The sequence below is a fragment of the Drosophila subobscura genome, chromosome A (assembly GCF_008121235.1).
Source record: "Drosophila subobscura isolate 14011-0131.10 chromosome A, UCBerk_Dsub_1.0, whole genome shotgun sequence".
NCBI lineage: Eukaryota > Metazoa > Arthropoda > Insecta > Diptera > Drosophilidae > Drosophila > Drosophila subobscura.
The window spans coordinates 4,137,860-4,165,301 of record NC_048530.1 but is presented as its reverse complement, the minus strand read 5'-3'; the positions used below and the strand labels follow the sequence as shown (position 1 = coordinate 4,165,301).

At 42.0% G+C, this 27,442-nt stretch overlaps 4 protein-coding genes across 4 annotated transcripts in view; all 4 read left to right on the top strand.

The window, feature by feature from the left end:
- The first annotated feature begins 86 nt into the window (after positions 1–86).
- Positions 87–1,532, top strand: LOC117903359 (ubiquitin-like modifier-activating enzyme 5). Its single transcript, XM_034815314.1, has 2 exons — positions 87–465; positions 535–1,532. The coding sequence occupies exons 1-2, from the start codon at positions 206–208 to the stop codon at positions 1,454–1,456; spliced, it is 1,182 nt and encodes a 393-aa protein (XP_034671205.1). The 5' UTR covers positions 87–205; the 3' UTR covers positions 1,457–1,532.
- Positions 1,533–1,806: 274 nt separating this feature from the next.
- Positions 1,807–2,667, top strand: LOC117903362 (signal peptidase complex subunit 2). The gene is made up of 2 exons (XM_034815317.1): positions 1,807–1,971; positions 2,111–2,667. Exons 1-2 carry the CDS (start codon positions 1,933–1,935, stop codon positions 2,642–2,644), a joined length of 573 nt encoding a protein of 190 aa, XP_034671208.1. The 5' UTR covers positions 1,807–1,932; the 3' UTR covers positions 2,645–2,667.
- Positions 2,668–3,081: 414 nt separating this feature from the next.
- Positions 3,082–4,752, top strand: LOC117902570 (probable tubulin beta chain CG32396). Its single transcript, XM_034814032.1, has 2 exons — positions 3,082–3,229; positions 3,303–4,752. The coding sequence occupies exons 1-2, from the start codon at positions 3,173–3,175 to the stop codon at positions 4,641–4,643; spliced, it is 1,398 nt and encodes a 465-aa protein (XP_034669923.1). The 5' UTR covers positions 3,082–3,172; the 3' UTR covers positions 4,644–4,752.
- A 2,230-nt stretch (positions 4,753–6,982) lies between these two features.
- Positions 6,983–27,442, top strand: part of LOC117894262 (death-associated protein kinase related) — a 55,318-nt gene continuing 34,858 nt past the window's right edge. The window contains 2 exon segments of the mRNA XM_034801220.1: positions 6,983–7,109; positions 7,869–8,205. Of these exon segments, the coding sequence (XP_034657111.1) occupies positions 8,072–8,205 (134 nt within the window). The 5' untranslated portion in view covers positions 6,983–7,109; positions 7,869–8,071.

Here is a 27,442-nt window from a genome sequence, read left to right as displayed (position 1 = left end):
AATGATTTCCCACGGTATATGTGCGGTATATTTTGTTCATCAAAAGGTATATTTCGGTATATTGCCTCAGCTTATCGATAAGTCCGATAATGGTGACACGACGACAGACAGGCGAAAGTGAGCAACAGATAGAAATCTGATAAGAATTATCCCAGCCAGGCCGGATTTGTTTTCATCTGCCATCTGACCGACCACAAACCTGACCATGAGCAACGCCATCGATGAACTGCAGGCCATCATTGCCGAGCTAAAGACAGAGGTGGAGGAGCAGCGGGCCGTCATCCGTCAGAGCCGCGATCGCATCGAACACATGTCCGCGGAGGTGGTGGACTCCAATCCCTACAGCCGCCTGATGGCCCTGCAGCGCATGAACATTGTGAAGAACTACGAGCGCATACGCGACAAAACAGTGGCCATTGTGGGCGTGGGCGGTGTGGGCAGCGTCACAGCCGACATGCTGACGCGGTAAGCAAGTTGAAATCGGAATGTGGGATATGTTTGACATTCTCTTTGTCTTTTGATTTCTCCATTTAGTTGCGGCATTGGCAAGCTAATCCTGTTCGACTACGACAAGGTGGAGCTGGCCAACATGAATCGTTTGTTCTTCACGCCCGACCAGGCGGGCCTCTCCAAAGTGGAGGCTGCCGCCCGTACCCTGACCTTCATCAATCCGGATGTGCGCATCGAGACGCACAACTACAACATTACGACCATTGAGAACTTTGACAATTTCCTCAACACAATCACTGGCGGCGGCACTGTGGCCGGCCAGCCCGTCGATCTGGTCCTCAGCTGTGTGGACAACTTTGAGGCACGAATGGCCATCAATGCGGCATGCAACGAGAAGTGCCTCTATTGGTTCGAGTCAGGCGTCTCGGAGAATGCCGTCTCCGGGCACATACAGTTTCTACGGCCCGGCGATACGGCCTGTTTCGCCTGCGCTCCACCTCTGGTGGTGGCCGAGAACATTGACGAGAAGACACTGAAGCGGGAGGGTGTCTGTGCCGCCTCCCTGCCCACCACCATGGGCATCACAGCGGGCTTCCTCGTGCAGAATGCTCTCAAGTATTTGCTGAACTTCGGCGAAGTCTCCGACTATCTCGGCTACAATGCTTTGAACGACTTCTTTCCGAAGATGACGCTGAAACCGAATCCCCAGTGCGACGATCGAAATTGTCTGCTGCGACAGCAGGAGTTCCAGGCTAGGCCCAAGCCCGTGGTGATCAAGGAAGAGCCATCCACCGACGATGAACCGCTGCACGCCAGCAACGATTGGGGCATTGAATTGGTGGCCGAAGATGCTCCCACTGAGCAGGAGCAGACCACTAGCACCGCTGTCGGCCAGGGTCTGCGTCTGGCCTATGAGGCACCGGAAAAAACTAGATCGGTGGCGGCACCAGCGCCAGTGGATGACACCTCGCTGGAAGATTTGATGGCGCAAATGAAGTCGATGTAAACAAACAAACAATTCCACTCTCCATACTCTCTTAATTTAATGATAGAAATCAAATTTTCACCATTATTTTTGTACGCAATTCCAAGCTTTTTTTTGTATTTGTATTTAAATGTTGAAAATAGATGGACAATTTATGTAAATGGTGACTAGTTTATAAAGAAATGTTTTTAAACCAGCGTTAAGGCTGGTTAAAAATGTTGTTTTTATGTGTTTAAAAAGTTTTTGTTCGTTAGATTTCGTTTCCCTCTCTACGTAACACACCTTGCTTGGCAGAATAAACAGTTTGGTATATCTTCGGTATATTTTGGAGTATTCAGGCAGTATATTTAGTCGGTCACACTGTTTGTTTGTCGCGTTGTCAAAAGAAAGAAGAAAAAAAAGAACAAAACGCTGGGGAAAAGCTGTGTTTTGTCGCTAATTTCGATTAAATTTGTACATTTCCGTAAAGCGCTAACCACACATCAGAATCGCCTGCAATGACCAAAAAGGAGGACAAGACCCAGCCCGGCGAGGAGGTAAAAATAATGACACAAAAAGAGCGTAGAGCCGACTGCCGGCTTGGCTAGCCGCTGGCCAAACGAATTTTTGTGTTTTTGTACACGTCATGTTTTTGTGTTGTCTTAAGATTAACTATGACTTGAACTCCTGTTGCAGCTGGTGAAGGTGAACAAGTGGGATGGCTCCGCGGTGAAGCATGCACTGGATGATGCCGTCAAGACCTGCCTGCTGGGCGATCGTCCCCATTTGAAGGAGCAATTCGGGTTGGTCAACACGCGCCTGGCACTGTGCGCTTTGGCCGTTGGCGTGGCCATTATGGCCCATGCCTGGGACTACACCCACCCGTTCCCCCAATCCCGTCCCGTACTGATGTTCAGCGTTCTGGCCTACTTTGCCCTCATGGGCGTACTGACGCTTCACACGAGCTTCCGCGAGAAGGGCACCTTTGCGGTGGCCGTTCACAAGGAAAAGGAGCGCACCTGGGAGGCAAGCTCCGACATGAAGAAGTACGACGACAAGTATCTGCTCACGCTGAGCGTGCGCGACGCCAAGGGTGTGCAGCGTGAGCTGAACAGCGCCAAATCCTGTGCGGCCTACATCGACACCAATGGCATCATACTGGACAATCTGGTGGCCAATGAAGTCAATCGCCTGTACAACTCACTGTCCGCGGAAAAGAAGGACAAATAGCAAGAGTCGGTATAACAAAACACCAGCACAAGTTCACCCGGAGCGTATCCTTTCCCGATCATCATCCAACAACCATCGAGGACTTGGCAATGTGCGCCTCAATTTTGTTTTCGAAATTGTTTTTTTCGAGTGTTTTTTTTTTGTCACTTCTCCTTCTGTTTTGCTGCTGTGTAACTTCGGTTTCCTCTTCTCTCATTAAATTGTAACTTAAAATTGTTTGTGCGTGTAGTTTTTTGTGTGTGTGTTTGTGTGGCCTGGCGCAAGGTGAATTTGCCAACAAGGTGACATTGCCCGCTGTGGGGGAGGATCAATAGCGCAGGAAAGGGATAGAGATAGAGATAGAGCGGCTATTGGTCCCCGAAAGAGAACTTTGTGTATAGTTAGCCTTGGGAAATGTGTCAAATCAGGAGACGAAACGAACGTTAGGCACAGCAAAAGGGCAAAGAATGATGCGGCAGTAGTTTGTTTCCTTTATTTTCTTCTCTTTCAAAGCAAATTCAAAATTTCAAGCTAGTGGTGTGTGGCGGTATGAGGGAGATTGTTACGCTGCAGATTGGCGGCGCCGGCAATGCCATTGGCGATGCGGTAAGTACAGTCAGAAGTTAGTCTCCATGACTGTACCATGTCTGATGTCCCCTGCTTTCCCTTTGTGGTTCAGTTCTGGCATGTTATTTCCCATGAGCATGGTGTGGACTACAATTCGGGACGTTTCGCCGGCACCAGCCCGCTGCAGCTGGAGCGCATGAATGTCTTCTTCAATGCGACGGTGAGCAAACGCTTCTATGTGCGCAGCATTGTCATTGACACGGAGGCGAGCACCATACAACGGCTGCACACCAGCAGCCAGCTGTACAGGCCGGAGAACTTTGTCGCTGGAACGGAGAGTGCGGGCAATAATTTTGCACGCGGCTATCACACAGATGGCGCAGAAATCCTACAGCAAGTGTTGGAAAATACGCGACGAGAGGTGGAGGCTGTGGACTCGCTGCAAGGCTTTCAGCTGCTGCACTCAATCGGCGGCGGCACCGGCTCCGGTCTCACCTCGCTAATCATGGAGTCGCTCGTCGAGCAGTATCCAGACAATTTGCTTTGCAACTATGTGACCATACCCTCACCGAACATGTCCCAGGTGGTGGTGGAGCCATACAATGCGCTGCTCAGCACACCGGCCCTGGTGAATAACTCCCATTTGACATTCTGCCTGGACAACGAGGCGCTCTTTCAGATTTGCAATCGTAATTTGAAAATCAAAATGTCCGGCTATGAGCACATCAATCACATTGTGGCGCTCACCATGTCGGGCATTACCACATGCCTGCGCTTTCCCGGCCAGCTGAATGCTGGTCTGAGGAAGATCTACGTGAATATGGTGCCATTTCCGCGTTTACATTTCCTGATACCGGGCTTCGCGCCGCTGGTTACCTGCACGCAGCAACAGTTCAGCAAGGGCACCGTCTCGGAGCTGGTCCAGCAGATCTTCTCCAGCAATAATCTGCTGTGCGCCATCGACCTGCGTCAGGGCAAGCTGTTGACAGCCGCCGGCATCTTCCGTGGACGGATGTCGCCCCGCGAAGTCGACCAAATGATGACGGGTGTGCGGAACAAGAATCTGAATAACTTTGTCGACTGGATACCGAACAATATTAAGACGGCGATCTGTGACATACCGCCGCGTGGCCTTAAGATGTCTGCCACGTTTATTGGCAACACAACGGCCATACAGACGCTCTTTCAGCGTTTGCTGGACGGGTCGTCGGTGATGTTGCGCCGCAAGGCCCATCTCCACTGGTATACGGGCGAGGGCATGGAGGAGCAGGAGTTCATCGATGCCCAGCAGGAGCTGCAGGCCATTATCGATGATTATCGCAGCAGTGCGGAAATGGATGGTGACGGTGGTGGTGGCGGTGGCGGTGGCAACGAAAATGGCAGTCATGATGGCAGTGCACGACCCTCTGGTGCTGCTGCCGGCGGTCCCAAGTGTCCCCACTGTGGAGATTAATGCGTCACCCAACTACACCCTGCACCCACCCCCTTTCGAAAAGAACAAATTTCAAATGCAATAACTATGTCATAATTATGTAATAGTTGATTATAGATAATTGTCCTAGAATTTTATCTTATCCCTTTACTTATTATTTTAGCCATTTTCGATCACTGCTAAGTGCAACAGTATGTGTGTGTGTGCATGTGAGTAATTGTCGAAGTATTACCGCAACGCGCTCTCGCTTTACGGTTCTGCTCAGGACAACAACAACAAAGACAGCAGAAACTCCGTTATGATAGGTAAAACACCTCCCACGCCATCTTGGGTTATTTGTATGCATGGACAAGTGTACTTTGCACATTTCCCGGGATCTTGCTTACAAACATAATTCCGACTGACCAATTTCAAGGCTATAATGCTCTCCTTACGGTAGATTAAGCCGTGATTATTTCTTCGTATGTTAGGCATTCGCATGGTCACATTGCATACACACACACAATAGATGCAATCCTGATCATTCCCAGAGTTTTAGGTTTGGTATTCAAATATGCAATTAGTTGCCAAAATCTTTCGGGATCTTTCTGCCGATCTATTTTCAGTTTGGACAAACATTTTGCGTAGGTCAAAAGCCGGATCTGCCAAACTTGAAATGCCGCCAAGAGGGAGTTTTGGTATTGCTCTACCAACCAACAACAGCAACAACAACACAAAAAGCGCGCTCCTACATTGTATACGGGAGAAAGTGCGTGCGTGCGTGCGTGTGCGTGCGGCTAGAACCAGCGAAGAGAAAGGCGGGAGATGTGCAGCAAGCAGCATTCTATGCAGCATTATTAATAGATTGATGCTAAAGGTTTTTGCACTTGGTTTATTTCTGGTGCTCGGCATTCCTGAGATGCCGTCGTGGTGACAAAAATATATTAAATCCACACACACACACACGTCCAAATACAGAGAAGCGACGACGGCGGCGCCCATCCCGGCCCCAAAGGCGGACAAAATGCTCATGAAAAATGTGCAGCGGCGGTCTGCAAGTGGAGCACACACACACACACATACACGCGTACAGCCGTTATGCTGGGTGGCAAGGCACACCTACACACGCACCTACCCAGTGCGAGGGGTAGAGAGAGAGAGAGAGAGAGAGAGCACGGCCTGAAAGCATAAATATAAATTAAGAATTCAATAGAACAGCAAGGAGAGACGCCAACTATTTGTGGGCTGCTAACAGCTCCCTGCCACCCGCCCGTGGACACTTGGCATAGCCAAAAATGAGTTGACCAGGCGACGCCTAACGGCATTCCATGGATCTAGAAACCCCCCCCCAACACAAATATGATACTCATATTTTGAATTGCGGCACAGATGGCGCCAACGATAGTATCGATGAGAAAAAAAGGACTGTCTACCATCGATGGTGTGCCCAAGAACGGCTTCAAATTGCCGCTTACCAGCACTTAAGTCACTATACAATTTAAATTTTGAGCAGAAAGTAGCAAACATGGGACAAGGACATTTATGCTTAAACCTACGTTTTATGCTGCCCTTGGGAAGATATATATATATTGTACAAAGACTTTAACTCTACCATAATTTGTTGAATATATGCCGGATAAATGGTAGATTATAAATATCAAGAAAGTATCTAGAGGTATTTTCGGGTTGAAAAGCAACAAATTGTCAAATACGTAGCAATCCATTCCTAACTCCTAACTAGCTAGTAATATCAAATTTAACATTACAATCGAGGAAAATAATTGAAAATGTACGTTATTTGTAAGTGTGAACGTATATTATTTTTGGTATATTTCTGTGGGATTTCTGTGCTCATATTTGAGACGCAAAAATGAGGAGAGAAAGAGAGCAAAAAGAGAAGAAATGAGAAGAGAAAGAGAGGAACTGCTGACCAATCCTCTCTCTTGCTGACCTAATCCTCTCTTTGGAAAATAAATCAAATCAAAGAAATCGGTGATTAGTTAGACGATAATGATGATTTTATCAACATTCATCATTATCCGGTGATCCTTAGCAAAAGAAAGGATTGAGAAAGAGCTCCATTGCTTCCAGATGGGGTGACTTTAATGAAATATTCAAATACACATTTGGTAAATATAAGGTCATAAGGTTTACAATCCAATGAAAAGGCGTTCTTATAATAAGCCAAATTGATTCTTAAATCGAATTAAATAAATGTTTCAGTGTTAAAAGTCTTTGAAAGCTAGTAAAATCAAATAGAACATCAAAATCATGGAATATGATTTAAGACTACGGTATATTTACGGTATATTTTTTAAATGAGTAGGTATATTTTGGTATAGTTTCAAGGGTATGACGGTATAATTTATTGATGATTCCGCGGTCATATGGTCTCACAAATTTTTTTGCCGCGGACTCGTAAACACCACCACCTAGTCGAATTTTTTTCTGAATTCAGAAATTTCCGTTGATACTTCCCACAAAAATACAACATCAACATTCTGCACGGTTCGTCGTTTTTGCTGTTGGTGTTTTTTGATTGAAACTGTGCGCGATTGATGAAACCATAATTCAAAATGTTAATAAATAAGAGAGTCAAATAGAATCCTTGAGCAATATTGAGAGCGGCGGGATAAAAGCAACGGTTAACAATTCCCTTTAATTTCGAACGAGTCGGACGCTGGGGACGCATACAACATTTTTCCGTTTACGGTTCGTGCGCGCTGCGAGTTTTTTTTGTACCTACCTAACCATACAACCAAAGCAACCCAAACCACCACCAACACCACCACCACGAACAGTGTGTGCCGTGCGTACCACAAAGTTTTAGATATTAACCTTTGCTTTGCAGCATTTGCGTCCTAGCGCTAATCGAAATATATGAAAATACAAAATAAAGGAGAAGAAAAGCAGAAGTTGGTGCCTGCAGAACGGTACAATATACCCATGCATACACACACAACCGCACACACGTTGAGTGAGAGAGAGTGGAGTGGAGTATAGTAGAGTAGAGCCGCGGGAATTTTTTTTGGCTGCTGTGCCTGGCTATATATGTATGCGCTTGTGTGCCTATGTGTGTGTGTGTGTGTTGCAGTTGCACTGGAATTTCTGTAGTGTGACCACACTTTAGAGTTGTGTATGTGTGTGCGAGAGAGTGAGAGCAGAGCGCGCGCCCTCTACGTTTTTCAATTTTTCGTGTGTTTACCGTGTTCTCATCTTCCGCTTCTCACTGTTTTCTTTCCTTTTTGTTCTTGTGCTAAAAAACAGTTTAAATAATACAAAACGTGCGGCTCCCCGTCTCGCCATCCCCCTCCGGCCAACCCACCAACATCAAGAAATTAGTCAAACATAAAACAGAAATTAAAAAAAACAGAGTCCTAAAAAAGAAACAAAAACGAAATACGAGAGAAGATCTGATCTTCCCCCATACAAAAAATATCCCGCACACACACAGATCAGATCCACAGATCATGTTCACCGAAAAGGGAATCTTTCCCATAGGCGATGGCCTTTTGGATGTGGATGCCGAACGCTTGAAAGGATTGCTCGTGTCGTGTCGTGACATCAACGAGATCTACGAGGTGGAACAGACGCCGTTTGCCAGGTGAGTGGTATCCTTCCCAGAGTAGTGTCCCCTCCACAAGAGGGATATCTTCTATCCACTTCCCCCCATCCCGCTCTCCTTGTCTCTCCTGTTTCTTTTTTTTTTTGCAAAAAACAAGTTTCACGTTTTCTCAAGCAGCTGCTCTCCAAAACATACAAAAACATACCAAATACTACAAAAGCGAAAACAGAAACAAAGCTCAAAATGTTGAAGAAAGTCTGAGGCTGAGACCGGAGTCGGGAGTCAGTTTTTGTTGTTGTTGTTTTTATTTCTCTTTTTTCTGAAAACTGAAAACTTCTGCGTCTCAAAACTTGTTTTATTTCGTTTTGCTTCTTCCTCTTGTTCAAGTCTTCGGCGCTCTGTGCATGTGTGTGTGTGAGCTGTAGAAGCTCTCACACACGATCAGGCAAAGCGCACATGCAAGGCTGTCAAACAGAGACCGAAAGAGAGTTGTGTGTGTGGATAACGGCACAGTGTGCCTCGAGAGTGACTTCCAGGGCTTGAACCCAAAAGGCTTCAACTATGTACCACAGAAATCCCAAAAGTACTTTTGAACCTCTTACAAAAAAAAAAAACTTCTACGTGTTCGGGGAATCATTACCCTGTGTGGAAAATTTTGGAATAATCTCTATTGCATTTCTAGTTACCTCAATCTAAACTATTTTCTGAGATAAAACGGGTTCTCACCTCAGATAAAGCTGAAAGATAAATAAATAAAGAAAAAAGTGATTAAATATTTCTCAAGAATCTCTGTAGCTCTCCACAGATTGTTTTTTACATTTTTTTGCAATCTTAACTATTTATTTATGATAAATACTAACAAAAGATTGAAGAACTTCCAAAGATTTGTGGAGGAATTTTTATTTTCTTGGTCTCCTTTGTTTAGTTCTTGTTCCACTGTGCTTTGCATCTTTGCCTGCCCTTGTGGTATTTTGCCCGCTGTCTGTCTGTGTTCCTGCATCTGCTGCATTCGGCCTGGCTCACTCTGCTTGCCTTGCTGCTGCTGCTGCTGCTCTCTCTCCCTCTTGCTCTCACGCTGCTCTCGCCCTCACATCGGAGAGCAGCTGTTACTGTTTTGCCGTGGCCGAGCTTACCCTATCTCGCTCTCTCGCTCTTTCACAGACTGCTGCTTCATCTCTTGTATTGCATTCCCACTGACCCTCAGATTGTGTGTTTCTATCTCCCTTTCTCTGTCGTTTAGCTTTTGCATTGCATACAAACCCTGCATCTTTTCCTCCCTCTCTTTGGCTGCCCTTTTTGCTTTTTGCTAAATTTGCATTTTCTACCCGTTTTTATATCAAATCACAAAAGGGTATGGATTATTTTGCCAAGATATTTGCAATGCCCTAAAGGAAGCATTTCCAAAGAAAAATACATAAATGCATAAATACATATAAACGTATGTATGTGTGTACAACTGTATGGTATGTCTGTATGTATTTTCAAGTCTGAACCGATTTCTAATGGGTATCACCCTTCCTCTGCCCCGTTCTTCTGTTTTTCATGATCACTTATTTTGCATTACGTTTTCAACGTGCTTCTGTGCTCCCCTCTCATTAGTTCTTATTTCTTTCTGCTCGTACTTCAGCTTCTGCTCGTCTCACCTTGTCTCAACTTCAGACTCGTCTCTGCAATTCTGTATTTGTATCTCCACACCCCTCTCGAAGGTCGTTGCTTGGCAGCCCCACTGCATGGGGGGTTTGTGGGTAGATTCGGCTGACCCTATCTATCATTCTTTTCCTTATAACTTTTTCGATTGCCCAAAGCCCACTGATTAGCTATCGAAGCTGAAACGAAAAAGAGAGCGCACAGTAGAGGAGAGCCGGGCGAACCAGCTGGCTCGGGGGGGACCGAACAATACAAATAATTTGTTGTTGCTTTTTGTATTTTTGTTGTTGTTGTAATTTCTCCCCATTTTTGCTTCGTTTTCTGCGCATACTTCTTCTGGTTCCGCGTTTGCTTGGAAGCTACTTGTTGCTCTTCTTGGTCTTCTACCACATTTTGTCTCTTCTTACCCCAGTCCATGCACACATACACATACAAATGTGTGTAAATGTGTACACTGTTCTCGTTTTTTTAGGTAATTTGCCTTATCAACGCATAATTTTTAATCGTTTCCACCAACCAAATGATGACTCGAATCCGTTCTTGGCCAACAAAAAAAAAAGCATTTTATTGTCTCTGTTGCTGTCATTTTTTTGTCATTTAATTTTCTTTTGGCAAAGATAAGACCAGACCGGTGGGAGGGAAAAACGAGAGTGTGATAGCCAGTGGAAGTCAGAAGAGATTCCCAAAAATGTTTTTGTATTTTATTTGGCCACGTTTTTACAACAAATAAGAGCATGGTTTAATCATTGTGTTCATAGCTCGAAATTTGTCTGAGATATTTAAATGTATTTAATTATATTTATATTATAACTAAATCCTTATGATCAGGCAAAACATTGCTGGAATCATTGGCTGAGGCTGAGGCTGAGGCAGTGGAAGACGACGCTGCTGCTGCGGTTCAGGCCACGCTGAAATGCCAAAATGTTGGCCAATTCGGCGACGCACAATCCAAGAAATCAAATAAAATAAAATAAAATGAAAAATAAATATGTATTTGAGCTGTGAATAATTGGGCTTGGATGGGGGATTCGATGGCTCGATCTATCGGAAATAAAGAAAATACAAAAAATATGTTAGTGTCTGTTGTTGTTGCTCTTTGATTATGGCCCAATTTATTTGGTACAAAAAAAGTAATACAAATTGACAGCGAGACAAATTAAGTTGTGGAGACACCAAACCACTGGTTGGAGTTGCAGATTTTTGTTGCTGCGTTGTCTGTGTGTGGTGTACTGCCGCCTGGTTTTTTTTTTTCTGTGTGGCTGCCACAAAGCCCACTTGACTTCCACACTATTGGCACATTGTCCAGTTTTGGAGCTGTCTTTTTATTTGTTGTTGCTTTTTTTTCGGTACGTCTACGGCTACGGCTGTTGGCCTTTCAATTGGAAATTAGGACGCATTTGGTGGGCAGCCGCTTGCATAATGGAAATTTTATACAATTGCAAACAAAAGTGCAAAAGTGTAGCATGAACAAGAGTTATATTTTTAGCTGGGGCGTACAGGAGGATTATTGGAGCAGGTTAGAGATGGTCACAAATGTCTCCATCCTCACTCAATGTGTGCGCCATTGTGTTTGCCTTAAAAATGTGTGACGTGACTGACGTCACAGAACAAAAATCAACCCCCAAAAATACGCGTGGGCAGCATTAAGAAGAGAGAAAAAGGAGCTTTACAAGGAGCAACTTCCACACCCAACACGCCCACAGCTGACAGATGACTTTTGTTTCTCTTGCTCTCTGTTTGTGTGGTGTGTGTGTGTGTGTGTGTGTGTGTGTGTTGCGTGGGCTGCAACTGGGCCAACAAAATATGTAACTGTTTTGTGCGTGGGCGAGGTTCAGCCCCTGGGGCCGGTTCTTGCCAGCAACCCCCTCGTTAGGACAAGAGCAATTTTGTTGGCAGTCAGTGTGAACTGATGCTTGAGATGGAGTGGGAGTTGGTAATCTTGGATTTTGTTGAGGGTCGAAGCACCCCAACTTACTCCCTTCCATCTCCCGTGTAGATTGATGGAGGACCCTCCATGCGACAGAGTCAACAAGATTCGAGATTTGAGATTTTCTTTTGTTTTTACAGGCGAAATCGATTTTGCCACCATCTGTAGCCAGTGTCACAGACATAAGGGGGTAAGGGAGAACGTGTGTGACAGATAAGAGTAATGAAAACAATAGGCAGGGGGGTTGGGGCAGATGCGAAGAGAGATGTTGCAGTTTTATTTTAAATCTTTGCTCACAGAAACTTAAGCACATTTTTGGTTGAAATTTTCAATGCATTTCAAAGGTACTCCCGGAGGCTAAAGAAATGTTTATTAAAGTTGCCAGAAACGATTTCATTTCACCCCCTACCCCTGCGTTCATTCTTCTTTTGGACACTCAATCTCAATCATCTTATGGCAGGCTCCAGTTCCACTCCATAGATGTTAAGGGATTTGTTTATTACCCGTTTTTTTTTTTAAGTTTTATTTGTTTGCGCTGAGGCACACGATCCATCGACTTTTCCGTCTCTCCATTGCAATTTTGTTTATGTTTTTAAATGCTATTCTTTATTTTCGCAAAAGCCGAAAAAACAGCAAACCACATTTGAGGCCGCTGCTACATTTCTTTCAATTTGAAATTCTCACTCGACGAAAGCGAAACCTTCTGTTCCCTTTTTGTGTACCTTTTCACCGTTATTCCTAGCTTAGAAGTCTACAGTTTCAGCGGAGAGCGAGAGAGCCACGCTCTCTCTTGGAGCTCCTACATGTCACGCAAATCTGAGCGCAAGGCTCTCCCTAAATCAATAAGTAAATCTTTCTATGAAAATGTGGAAAGTCGTTTGAACATAAACCAACGATCTAAAGTGTATTCAAACATTCCATCAACCCCTTTCCTTTGTTTTTGTTTTTTTTTGTATATTTGCAAATTAATTTTTCAAATGGCCATTTTGGCTAATTAACCGGACCCCACACATGCCGCACACAAACACACACACACACACCGGTGCGGTTTCGGGAGTCGGTGGAGTCGCCCACGCCATCGTAATTTATTGCGCGTATTGATACTCTTTTGATTATCTCTTTTATGGGATCTGGTCTGGTGGGATGGAGGGGGACTGTCGATGATGGGTTCATTTTAATTGAGTTTTTCAATATGCGCGCCGACTGCAGCTACTCCTCCTCCCGTGGTGGGGAGCAGCAGCGGATTAATGGCTCCCACTGGGGGCTGCGAGAGTGTAACCTTGGCCGCAGTAGAAAATATATTTAGAAATGCCAAATGGGAATTCTTCAAGTTTGCTTTTCCTTTTTTTTTTCCAGAATGGAAATGATTGAGGGACATGGAATTTTAATGGGGGAACGTTTATTTTTCTTGTTTATCTCTATAAATGAGTTACTTGGCGTCTATTTTGAATTAAGGAAGTTGAATATTTGCTTTCACTTTTCATTTTTAATTTGTTAAGAATTTTGCCGCTGCAACTGCCACTTCAGCCCCTGAAATCAGTTGCTACTTCCACCACATATCACACGTAGCCAGCAGCAACAGCTACCCCCTTGTCAATCCCAGCAGAAAATAATGTTTTCTTTAGATAATTAATGCGTTGACAACAACCACACACACACACACACACAAGCTGAAGACAAAGGAAAAAAAAACAGTGATGAAAAGAGAAAATACAAGAAAACGATAATAAAAACTTAAAGAGAAGTGTTGTCGGGGTAAAGTTACCATGGGGAGAGAATTTGGACTGAGGAAACGATCTCGGGGAACGATCTCTTGGAATTGTACTTCCTTTTTCCCATATCCTAAGCCATAGGGTTCCGTGCTTGGTATAAAATTTCCCATCAACGAATGGACACATTGGATATATTTAATGAAAATACCCATATGTACTTTATGGACTGTACTTTCTGATAAGTTTTGTAATGGCAATGGTTTGACGTTGGTTAAGTACAAAACTACAATAGAAGTAAATGATCAGTGTAGCGGTTGGGGCTGGGTAAGGGTGGTTTAACCCCTGTCTAGCCGAGTAGCCAACCATTAATTGACCTTTCGTGATGCCTGGGCAACCGCCCTAAACTATCCCCTCTCGACTACCCTCAAAACCAATCGCCTACCCTTCTTCACTTCCAATTCCCATTCCCATTCCCCTTCTCTCTTGCTACCAATAAATATTTGTTTTGGATCGCTTTTGTTTATGGCTGGCTTCTGGCTCATATGTCGTCTGTCTGTCGTCTCCTTCATTGAGCTTTGATTGCTCTCGTAAAAGTGGACATACCCCCCCACCCCAGGCGCACTCCCCCACACCCACAAGGCATATTGGTGGTGGCTTCCCCTTTGTTGTAACTGCATTTTAATGAGTTTTTTGGCTGTCAATAGTCGCTGAAGCTGGCGGACAGGGTCATTGACAATGTGACTAAGTTTCGGTGACGAAAATCAAAAGAATAATCCAATTCTGTTTTGCCAGCAAGAGTTTTCTTCGAGGCTCGACAACTTGTACGAAATTGAAACTTCTTGTTTAAAAATGGTTCCCGCTTTTAGTCGGTTTGTCTGGCAGCGTTCCACTTGGCAGCACTTGGATTATCTGGCAGTGGATATTCCTTAAATTCTGACAGCCATTTAACTCCCACCTCCGCCCAACGCCGCGCAATACAAATGTCAAGGACGATTTTGCCGCGCTTTGAGGCATTTTTCCAATGATTGCGTTTTGGACTCGGTTTCAGTTTCAGTTTCAATTTTGAGTTTGCTGCTTGCTTGGGTTTATTATTGAGTAATTTTCTGTTGCGCCTTGTCTCTGGCATTTCAATTTTGATCTCCATTTCCGCTTGACGTGGCTCCGCTCGCTTTTGGCCTTTTAACCTTTTTCTGTGCTTATGGGGTTCTGTTTTAATATTTTTCGCTCAGCATTATTTTTTTTATGGCGCTTTTTTATTTGAATATTTTGGTTTTTACTACATTTTTGTTTGGTAGTTGACTTGTCTGGCACCAGTCAAGGTCGCCACATGCTCCTTTCGTAACCGAACTGATTGACTTGGCGGAGCAGAGTCTGGCTCTGAATGAGATTTTCAAATCAATGTGCACTGACCTTGAAGTGTGTGGGGTAATGTGCCAGTGGGTGAGTGCAAGCTTCATCCCACACATCTCTCTCTCTCTCTCTCTCTTCAACAGCGAAGTAGCAAAAGTTCTGGCAAATTCGTTCCAGGAACGCCGCTTGAACGGAATGGACAGAACAAAGTGGATTAGAACGAACTTCCAATGAAACTGTGGAAACGAAACAGTGTTCTGCAGAGCACCTTTTGTATGCTTTTCATGCTTCATGCAATATTTGCTTCTGACTTTTCTTTTCGACCCTGTGCAAAGGAATTTAATCTTTAGGGCCCACAAATATGATGTCAAAAGGGGGGGTTTCCTCTGTGTTGGCTCTTTGTCTGTCTGCTGCATAAACGTGCGATAAGATAATCAAAATTGCGACTCCATCCGAGCCATGCGACGAGCCATGTTTTGTGTTGTTTTTTGTATCTTTTTGTTTTGGTGAATAATGATAATATCTGAAGCACTTTACACTGCACACACTCCGCTCTCTACCTGTCACTGGTTGTGTTTCTAAGTTGACATTTTACACGTGGTACATGCAAGGAAAGCCATGGAATGAGATTTCATTGCATCATATCATTCCGCCACAGCCCTTTCAGCACCTTCTAATGTCACCCCTGACACTCGATGACGCATTTCCTTCGTCAGGGATACAAAGTAAAGCCGGCGCTCATCTGAAGTAAATGAAAATGTAACACTAACTAGACAACTGATGGGTGTACCGCAGCGCAGGCAAAACTGAACGAGTTTACAACGAGTTCTTAAGATGTCTAGATTTTAGTTTGAAAATCTCTTCCAAAGTGTGGGTGTGTTGTGCCCCATTAACAAACATTTTCGTTTCATTTATGTGTGTCTGGATCCATTCAGTTCCCTGGGGAACTAGTTCAGTTCGTTGACTTGCCGCCAGATGATGCAACAAATTTGTGTGTGTGTTGTGTGGTGTTTGCTCTCTGTTATTCAATCGCTTTCAACAAAGTTGTGTTTCGCATGAGAAAACAAAAATTTCCATGTGGGGGGACTTTGCACCACAGACAGCCAACCCTCGGTACGAGACTTAAAGGCTCTACCAAGCTCTATCTCTAGCTGTATCTCTATGTAAATATGTTTGTATGTACGGATGGATGGCTGCTTATCAGCTGAAAAGAGGGGCGTGGGAGGGGGGCGGTTGATAATGATAATGAAATTTCCAAATTGACATTGGAACGAAGGAAGAAACAGCACAGAACTAATCAAGCGATTAATCGATCAATCAGCAATGACACTGGAAACTAATGAGCCGCACGCACACACACACACACACACACACACACACACACAACCAGAAAGAGAAGAGCTCGAAGGAGAGTGAGAGGTGAGATTGGCAGCCGCACAAAGGCGCAGCTTAAACAAAAACAAAATCAAAGTTGCATCGGTGACGAATTGACGCTCAAATGAAACGAAATGAAATGAAACACGAGAGAAATTCCGAATAGGAATACAAATAGGTAGTATCCGGCTGGGAGCAAGGGGTAGAGCCGCTTGTCGTAAACACTTCCGTCGAATTCATTAGAAACAAATGCAATGGAGAGTGCACAATAATAATGACTAACGACATATAGAACAATGCCAATAAAATGTTGACATTTCGACTGTACATAAGTATACATAAAATACATACCGGGGATACAAAAATAAATGTCATAGTAGAAAACAAAACACGAATCGGACTTAAATTAATAGAAATGAAATAAAAGTCTATTAAATCTTCTTCAAGCTATACATTTTCTATTTGTTTAACTCGACCAAAATAACCTAACTTTAAATGCTTTGAGCTTCTACATACGTCTAAAATGAACATGAAAAATGCCCCGCAAAATGCAATGCCAAAAAAATGGAAAAAAAGCGCCGCATAGAAACAAACAAACGCTTTTGGCATTGAGCCATAGCCATTGAGCCACAGTCATCAAAGCCAGACACAGACCCCGACAAGAGCCCTTGAAAATAAAAAGCAACAGCAACAACAACAACAACAAAAGCGAGAAAGCAAGAAAATCAGAAATAGAAATAGAAATGGAAATGGCAATGTAAATGGTAATGGAAAGTAGAGAGCCAGCTTAAAAAAATAAACAAAAACAAATAAAAGAAAAAGGTTTATGGTCAAGTTGAAAATAACATTTTTGCACTCTGACATTCAAAATGATTCAATAATTCCAATTTTACACGAAGCGAAGGACGGAATGAGAGAGAGAACTGTTCCCCCATGGCCGACGCTGCTGCCTCACCGATATCTAATCGATGGTCAGGGCTCTCCCGCTTATCGCTCGGTGGCGATGATAAACATTTTCGTTGCGTTGACAATAAAATACAATTTGTAGCACATTTTTTCTGGCCTTTTTACATTGCAGCTCTTGTTTTTGCTTAGAACCCAATGATTAATCGATTGCCATGTATTTGTAAATCCACCAAGAAACCCTCTAGATAAGGCAAAATAAAATGTGAAGTGTGAGGGTCCCCTCCAATTTGGTTTCCATTGATTTTGTCAAGTGTAGGCCACGCAATCGTATCGTATTTTCCAGTGTGTGATCGAAAAGTATGGAATTGGAGCGAGCGCACAGTGGGGCAAAGATGTTGCTCATGTTTTTTTTGCATAAATCAAATGATTTTTCTAAGAAACTTATCTATGATTTACATTGACAATATTTCAAAGCTCCCTAAAAGTAATTTGAAACTAACAACAAAAATACGAATTAAGATGTTAAAACTAAAATATAAATCTAACATGTGAAAATGTACATATAATGAAATAAATGAAAAATCAAATAAATGAGAAATAAATGAAATTAAATAAATAGGAAATAAATGACGCTAAATTAATAACAAATAAATGGCAAAGTAAACAAATAACAAATAAATTAAGAATTTAATTTATCCCTTTTAAAATGCACCAAATTTTGCACTAAAAAACATAAAACAATAATCATCTAAAAATAAAATACAGTATTTTGCCCATTGTGCAGTTTGGACAGAACTTCTCTTCCATTCATTTGCCGCTTCACCACTTCGTAATAATGACGTTACCAAAAATGCTAACGGTGCAAACTGGCGACAAAATTTCCCCACAAATACAACCTCAATTTACCGTTGCATCAGCAGCAGCAACCACAACAACATCGTCAGGCAGCTACAAATGAAATTGTCTAATTGCCGAAGCAACAAGCACAGAGACCACAGACGGACATCTTTTTTGTTGGACAAAGAGGCGAAGGAAGCCATCAAGCGTCGGACAAGCAGCAACACAACGTACAGACACACGATGTACAATGTATGCGCAACATTTTGCCCAAGCAGTGGAAAACATTTTACGTGATTTGCATGAACAATTGCCGAAAAATGCAATGAAAAATCCCCAAAATCCAACAACTGCCCAACCAAAAACAAAAAAAAAATGAAAAAAAGATGCAGGAAACATGAAACTGAGGATACTCTATAGGAGCTTACATGGGGTCATTGATGGGTTTAACTTCAGCAGCGAACAGATTCCCATATATTTTTTAATGTATTTATTAATAATTATATACAGAATTAATTATAGTTGCATTTGTTCCTGTCTTCCTGTCCTCCTCCTTTGGGGCTTGCGCACGTCGGCTTTAAAATCAAGATACTCAAAACTTTTTTGAGAGTGTATCAATTGGTAAGCGCGTAACCGTGATGTGTTTTGCCCTCGTCGTTTTGCTTTGGTTCGCTCATTCGTTTACGGTCAAACCATATGAAGACAGTCCGTGGATGGGGGCGGTGGGTGGACACGGATAGAGGATGACTGCAGGCTGTGAGGGGCACTGCATTTGATGGGTTTTTTGTTTTGTTTTTAGTCAACTGGGGAAGAAGTCGGGTATGGGAGAGGTAAATAAACTTCATATTAAATTTGCCACAACTAATTGTTGTTCTCCATCTATTTCTTCGACTCACTCACTCTCTTTCCCTCTGCCTTTTTCTCTGACTCACTCTCTTTCCCTCTGCCTTTTTCACCCACTCACTCACTCTCTCTTTCTCTCTTCTCTGCCTTTTAGAGTTTTGAGTTTAAGAACTTCCTCAAAAATATTCTCTTGCTGCTGCTGCTCTTTCTGCTTCTCCTTCTCTCCTTCTCTGCTTATCTCGCTGCTTATCTCGCTGCTGCTGCGCTTCTTGCAGTTGCCGTTTCTGACGTTGCTCTTGCTGCTGCTGTTGCTGCTCTTTATGCTTCTCTCGCTGCTGCTGCTGCTGCTGCTGCTTCTCTTGCCGTTGCTCTTGCTGTTGCTGCTTCCCTTGCTGTTGCTGCTGCTGTTTCTGCTCATGTTGTTTCTGCCTTTTTGCCGCTCGATGACGGGCTTAACCCATGTTGACCTGCCTGTCTCTATTCGTGCATATCTCCCTACCCTTCCCACCTACCGCTTCGCTCTCCTATTATTTCACCCGCTGCTCCCCTTTTGCCTTGTATTTCCACACTCGCAACAACAAACACAGCAACAACATAAATGGAAACAGTTTCTGTTTTCGGTTTTGCTTTTGGTTTTTTGTTGTTGTTGTTGTTGTTTTTACGCCGGGGGCTTGACAAATTTGAAATGTTAATTTTTAACGGTTTTTTTTTTATTTTTGCCATTTTGGTGTTTATTTTTTGTTTTGGTGGCTAGATTTTCGCTAGGCTGGTGGTTAGGAGCTTGTGTGCTCCCCCGCTTATATGCCAAATTGTTGCCTTGCAGGAATTGCCACACATGTGTGCTGCGGACCACATTGAATGGGAGTGCCAGAAGAGGCTTTACAAGTTGTTGCTATTTTGATTAAAAAAATAAATCAAAAGAATGCCCAAAAACAATCGTTTATAAGGGAAATTAATGGGTGTACCCTACAACGCCAATTAAAACTAATTCAAAACACTCCGCTTCACCTTTGAGCCCCACCAAGTTCATGCCACGCTGGGCACATGTTGTGTTCTTTTGAATTATTTCATTTACTTTTCACATTAAATGCATCAAATGCATTTTTTCTTTATAGTTTAGTTTGTTTTTTTGCAATTGTTGCGCAACTCTCTCATTTTCCTATTTGCTTTTTGTTGCATATTATAGGTTTTAATTGTTATTCAAGAAATGCGCCGTACCCCCCCAATGATCCCCTCAATGCTTGATGAAATTTCAAGCCCAGCAGCCAAGACAATTAATGGGTTATGGCTTTTGGGTTTATTTTGCAATTTGTTGTAATTGAGGGAATGTTAGGGAGCAGGCAAGGTAGGGCAGGGGGCGTGTAGCAACATTGTAGGGGCGAAAAACGGTTGAGAAATGACAAGGAACGAGTCGGGAATGCGCTATCATCTGAAATATCTTCAATAGGCATGGGAAAAAGCTGTAAGAAATTATCAAGAAATAAATAAAATATTACATTAAACAAAATATTATAATAAATAAAATAGTAGAAAAGCCAAAAGAGCCAACCAAGCCCCACATCACACAAACGAGGCACTCTCGCACTCGTTCTGCACTATAAACGCTGTGGCATGTCAAGGAATAACACGCGTAAGCGACAAGCATAGAAGAAAAAGATGAGAGAGAGAGAGAGAGAGGGAGAGGGAACACAACATAGAGCCAAAGAGCAGAGTGTGGAGTGAAGGAACGATCAGGCCACGCCCGCTAAAAAGAATGGCGAGGAATGTGAGGAAAAATCAAATCAAATCAAATGGACAAAGCCAAAGGAATGCGGCTTTAACGATCGTCAGAGAGAGAGAGAGGGAGAGAGAGACTGAGAGAGAGGGAGAGTGAGCACTCGACCAGGTCTGAGAGATGCTGTCAAGGTCGTTGGTGCTTTGCCTTGAAAACAGCAACAGCAACAACCAGAAGATGCAACGAATGGAACTGGCAGTAAAACTGGTCGGTTGGTCGGTTAGTCTGCTGCAAAGAAGATGCACCCAGGCCGAACCATCTTGTGGGGTGATGGTGTGGGGCAACCAAGAACGAAGAGGAAGCAGCAGATGGTAAATAGCCAGATTGCCGCTGAATATCGCTCTTGGGCCCGGCCCATTGTTCTTTACTTTGTTTTTGCTTTTGGGTAGCCTTCAAAAAGTGCTGCCAAAAAATACAAAGAGTACTTGACTAATTAGCAGAAGCATCAACAAAAATGATGATGAAGATGAAGATCCCCACTTCAATGTCTCTCTCTCTGTCCCTCTCTCTGGCCAAACGACTCTCGCCAAAACAAATCTGACAAATGGCATTGTCTTCCTTATATTCTGTCGCTTCCTTTCAATCTTTACATGACTTTCATGCCTCAAAGATTTTTGGGGGCTTTAACACAAGTTGTTATGGCATCCACACAGCAACCAACAAAATATTGCCAGCCATTAGCAAGCCCCAGAAAGTTGAACGGACTTGAAAGACCATAAGGAGTTGTGTGGCCGTTCACTTGTGGGAAACTTACACTCAGCTGGCATAGCTGGCAACAGCCTGCAAAAAAATTTAGGAAACTGTTTAAAGAAGGAATAAGGGAAAATAAATATATGTAAATACAATAAAACAAAAAGGAACACAGAAACCTTAAATAATTAATTTAAATTAAATAATTAATTAAAAATAAATAAATAAGTACAAAGAAATATAAAGGGACAAATTAAAAAAATACAAATAAATACATTAAAAAAAATGAATAAATATATATGTAAACATAAAGAATAAAAAAAATATATAAAAAAATATAAAAAATATAAATAAATAAATTAATAATTTAAAATATAGAAATAAATAAAAATATAGAAATAAATAAAAATATAGAAATAAATAATAATATAGAAATAAATAAAAATATAGAAATAAAAAAAAATTTATTAAAATACCAAAATAAATTAAAACTAACAAAAATGATTACCAAATCAGTTAAAAAATTCGACAATCTCCAAATAGCTGTCATTCATTCGTAAGTCGGTCCAAATTGAAATGTGATCGGGATCATTATTCCAATAACTATTAATTCAATTGAATCCAATAATATATTTTTGTATGGTGGCTACAACACTTAAAAAATATTTGTATTGCTGGCAAGAAGTTTTAGCCGCAGCTCACTTAACCTTAACTCAAGCACCTGTCTCCTGTACTCTGTTGACTTTGCGTTTGACTAATTAAATGACATTTATTATCCTTAACACTAAGCAGCTTGAAGGTCTCTCCGTCTCCGTCTGTGTCTCTTTGAAAGGTGTCTCTCTCTCGCATTGTGTGTAGGCTTTTGTCCGAGCTTAAGTATTATTTTTGTGTTGTGTCTGCCTTTAAAATGTAATTAACACTCGGGCTACGAAACAACAATTGTGAAGGAGATGAGGAGGAGACTGGCAAATGTTAATTTGTTTTTAATTATTGAGATTTATTGACAGCCTTGAACTCTTCCACTTTGTATTGCACAATGTGTGTATGCGATTTTGAGAGCAAGGACTCTTCGATTTTGCATCTGCAAGTTTGGTGCTGATCTACTCTACTCGGAACTTCGTTACGTTTTGTTTCGTTTCGTTTCGATTTGGGTACGGGGGTCGAAGGCTCCTGCTGACTTTATGGAGCTTGACGTGCTAAAAATAGCGTCGCAACAAACAGAAATAAATATTATAATAATAACACCATAATAACCACCACATGGAGAGAATTGCCGTATTTATAGCTCATCTCTCGCAGCTCTCTCTGCACTTCATTTAGCTTTAGTGGAGGGCGGAGTGGTGGCCGGCCTTTGCCCATTTTTATGGAATTTATGTTCAACTTTTTTCTTGTTTTGTATAAATTTAAATGTATATTTTCTTTATTGCTGTGGAGGAGACAAACAACAGCAAAATACTCGCATGATTAAGCATTTTCAGTTGATTATTATTGTTCTTTTTCCGCCTCTTCTAAAGACTAAAAATAACGTATTCCCTTCTCTCTTCTTTTTTGTTTGTTTTGCAGGTAAAAAGATGCTCAAAGATAATTGTTATTATTATTGTAAGTTTTTTGGAAAGTGATTCGGTTGAATGGGATTTGGAAATGGGACTGAGAGAGCCAAAAACCAAAATGATGACCATAAAAACACCTTCCCGGAGTACGCTCGTAAGTTGAGATTTGTCAGATTTCCCTGGTGGATTCTGAAAGCCGAAGAGCCAGAGAGTTCTTCGCAAATAGTGCTAGAATATCAAATCAAATATCATGTGTAAATTTATTGATTTATTAACGATTTATTAGCGATGTGTCGATTAATGATCGATGTGCATGTGCCTTAATCGATATGCGTTTAAAATATAAATAAGTAACTTAATATTATGGGGGGTAATTTTGGAATCTAATCTAATGTTCTAGAAGAGATCAGATTCGATCACTTGGACGGGCAAAACGATTGACATCAGAGCAACGGAACGATCAACGATCGCGGTGGGAGATTTCCCAATTAGGAGGATGATGAAGTAAATAATGTTCCAAACGATCAAAGTTTCTCGCTGTCTCTCTCTCTCTGTCTCTGTCTCTTTCTGCGCGGGGCTGCAAGACCAGTTTTTTGTTGTACAAACACATTTCCAGGTTATAAACTTCAACTTTGAAGGGCCTTGCATAATTTGTGCCTCATTCTGTACGTACAACCAGCAAACCAGCAGCAGCAGCAGCTGGCTTGGCAAGAGTTAGAGTAAGGGAGAGGAGAAGCTAGGAAAAGATGATGAACAAGTTCTAAAAGAGAGAGAGAGAGAGAGAGAAGGGAAAGGAAAGTACCAAGTTGGCGTGTAGTCAGTCGGTTGGGGGAAGTCAAAGCACTTTAAAGCACTTTGAACTTTTACAGTACATGAGTTTGTCTTCTAGAGTTGTAGTTGTAGCTGTCTTAGTGTTTGTATTTGTGTCTTTATGTGCATCTGTGTGTCGTTTGTTTAATGAATAGCAAAAACAAATTGTACAAAAATAAATAAAGAAATTGCTGCATGGAAAGCAAAACGGAAAATGGTAAAACGGTAAATTATCTTACCTATTGAAGGTGGAGGAACTTATTGCACTTCTTGCCCCTTTTTTCGAAAGTATCTTTGTAGCTTTTACAAGCTGTTTTCACCCAGAACTCGGCACAAAACTCATCCCAGGGTAGCCAAATAACCAAACAAAATGAATCTCTCCTTGGTTGCTATTCTTTCTCTTTTTCGTTGCTGTTGCTGTTGTTCGTTCCTGCCAATATCTTGATTCGATTTGTTGTCAAATTGTATAGAAAACTCAACGGTAATTGATTGGATTGTAGCGAAAAGAAGACGTTCGACAATGATGATCATTGAACGATGAAAATGATAATGATTTGTTAAGTTAGTTTGCTTCGATCGATCGATCAGCTTTAATGTAATTTCATTAACCTTAACATTTATTGTTCGTCTGTCTGTCCATCTGTCGTATCTGTATCTGTATCTGTATCTATGCGATTCATAACCGTTGATTGATTCTCGCCCTCTCCTCGCTCTTTCCTACATCAGTCGTCCAATGACTTGTCAAGTCATGCAGAACGGAACCCCAACACCAGCGGAAAAAAATAAATACAAAATACAAACAAAGTCAAAGTCGCTTCTTCAATTCTTCTCTAATTGCAAAAAGGTTTATGGGCTGGGAATGGAACGAAATGGAATGGAATCCAACGGAACGGAACGGAACGAGCGCGTGAGATATTTGTCAAAAGTTGTGCGTGCGTGCCAGTGTTGGTAAGGGGCGGGGAGAAGGCGAACTTAAATTACTCACAAAAGTTCAATGTCAAGATTTTCGTTCACTTTTTTTCTGTTAAGATGTTTTTTCTGTTTTCTGTATTTCTTTGGGTTTCTTTTTTTGATGAATTTCCTGCCAGCAACAGTTTGTTGAACTTCCATTGCTTTTAGGGAGATGTTACAGCAAAAATAAAATAAAAGAGAAGCTTAAATGTTTCCTTATTTAGTGGAAGATCAATTGGCGTAGCACCTTCTCCTCCTCCACCCAGTACTTTCCGTAGAACTGGTAGCTCTGCGATTATTAGGAATAAATTATGAATGGAATTTCTCGCTTTTAACTTTTGTGGCACGTCTCAAAAGTCCAAATCGACGCGGCATTTGGCAGATAAATATATATCACAAAATATTTTCAACTTCTTGGAAAACACATTGCATACATAGATACATAAGCATGTGTGTGTATGTGTTGTATGTTTTGTATGTAAATGCCAACACAGCAAATACTCTTAAAAAAATGATTTTGTGGCCATTTTTTGTTTTGTTTGAGCCAGTTTCAGGTTTACTTTGTTGCCGAAGACAGAAAGAGAGAGACACACACAGAGAACGGTGCGGTGTGTCTTGGAAACGACCTTTGCAAGCATTTTTGTATTTTTTGTTTTTGTTTTGTTACTCGATGGCAAGCAAAGTGGGCGGCGGCGGCACACAGTGAGCGAGAGGGAGGGCACAAGTCGAAGTCGAAGTCAAAAAAAAAACCAAACCAGATCACATCTGAAATGAAACTACTCTGAGAGTAGGCCAGTCTCAAGCTCCGGCCATTCTACACTTGTCCCTAGCCTGCACCAAAGGGGGAAATAGTTAAAATGGTAAACCCTAATGGATTGGGCTCACATTATGGTTATCTTTGTGCAATCAAGTTTAAAGAAAAGTACGACACGTGGGCAGGAAAATGCAATTATTCTACACAGAACAGTACATAAAATGTGTCTCTTGTGGGGAGTTTTTTATGTCTCCTTGGCACCATCAAGAACCATCATCTTTGACAGATCTTATCTCTGGGCGACATGTTTACATCAATCCATCAGTCAATCTATTAACACTTGGATTTAAAAATGTTTAGCAAGTGGAAACACATTTTGTTTTTTAAATATTTTTTGCACTATTATTTTGATACAAAAAACCACCGAATACTTCATTTAAAAATGGTTTTCAATGCTTCTTTCTTCATTTTTCAACCCTAAACTCTGAAACTCATATTTGAAAATGATTCGAGACTTCGATTCGATTCTCTGCAGTTTCTCAACCAATTGAAATGTGTATTTTATGTGCAGTTTGACTTGGCATAAATATTGCCATGCGTTTGCATTTGCAACTCCTTTGCATCCGGCTACAGGCTTGATCATCGTCATCGTCACTCTCATCCAAAACTGTCACATTAATTTTGATGAGGTGTGCTGTGTGCTGTATGCTGTATGCTGCATGGTGCAAGGTGGATGCTGAGAAAAAAAAAACACAGCCAAACCGAAAGTAATCGTCGCTTGGCTTTGGAAAAGTGCAAAACCAAAGAAGAAATTTTTATTATATATTTTTTTTTGTTTTGTTTCTTGTTGCGCTTTTTGCTTTTCTTTTAACTTTCACCTGAAGCCGGCAACGGCGAAGACGACAACCCAGCGGCATAAAAGCACAGCATTAGAAGTCATCATCATCAACACACGATGATCATGATGATCACGATGATCATAATGGAGTTGTGCTCTGAAGTCTAGTCGCTAAAATTAACGCATACCAAGAGCAAAATCACAGAGACTGCTGCCGCTGCTGCTGCTTCTGCTGCGGCAATGTGTGGCAATGTCACTGTCTGTCCGTCCGTCTGTCCGTCCGTCCGTCCGTCCGTCTGTCTGTGTGCTATGGTGGCCATAAAGCAACAAATTGTGGCAAAGTAAATGGGACCGGATCCCTCTTACCTCCTCTCTCTCTCTCTCTTCGCTCTGCCGCTCTGTTGCTCTCCAGCTGGTGGTGTTCCCCTTATATCTTAGAAAGTTTTGATATCTCGTACGCATGCGTACGTACGCATGTCTGTGCAGAAAGGAAACATAATACTTGCCACATACCACACATCCCCACCCCGCGCACGCTGCATTGTCATGCCATGCGACATGTGAGAGTCCCGAGTGAAGGTTTTCCGTTCCTCCATGTGGCATTGAACCTACTACGTCCACGTCTGAGGGTCTATATATGTAGTTCCGACTATGTACTAAATATTAAATGCAGCCAAAAAACAAAAAATAAACTACAAATAAAAAAAAATAAAAAAAAAAATAAAAAAAAATACGATAAATACATAAAAACTAAGAAAAAGAAATAAATAAAAAATATAAAAATAATATTAAATAAAAAAGTAGTATAAAATAAAACAGTAATATAAAATAAAATTAAATTAAAAATAATTGCAATATAAATATAAAATAAAATATATTTAAAAACTAATGTAGGGCCTTTTTGCTTATGGAACATTTGCACAGCGAATCAACATCAAAACTAATGTAGGGCCTTTTGCTTATGGAACATTTGCACAGCGAATCAACATCATTCGACGAATCTTTTCGCAGACGAAACAGGTGGATTATGGGTTGAACTTTGGGATTAAAGTAGGAGAAGAAGCGGAAGAGAAGAGCGGAGCAGGCTCTTATCAAGGGCAAACACACACTCTTGCATTGGTGACCTGATTTTTGACAGCCCTCCTCCCCCCTGTACCCAGTCCGTTTCGTTATCTTTTGCCATGGGACATGGGGCTGGCGGCGGAGGGGAGGCACATAAAGCAGCAATTACAGCCAGACATTACCATTAAACCAGCAACAGCAACAAATCCAAGAATTGTAAACACAAAGAACTAGAAAGAAAGAGAGAGAAG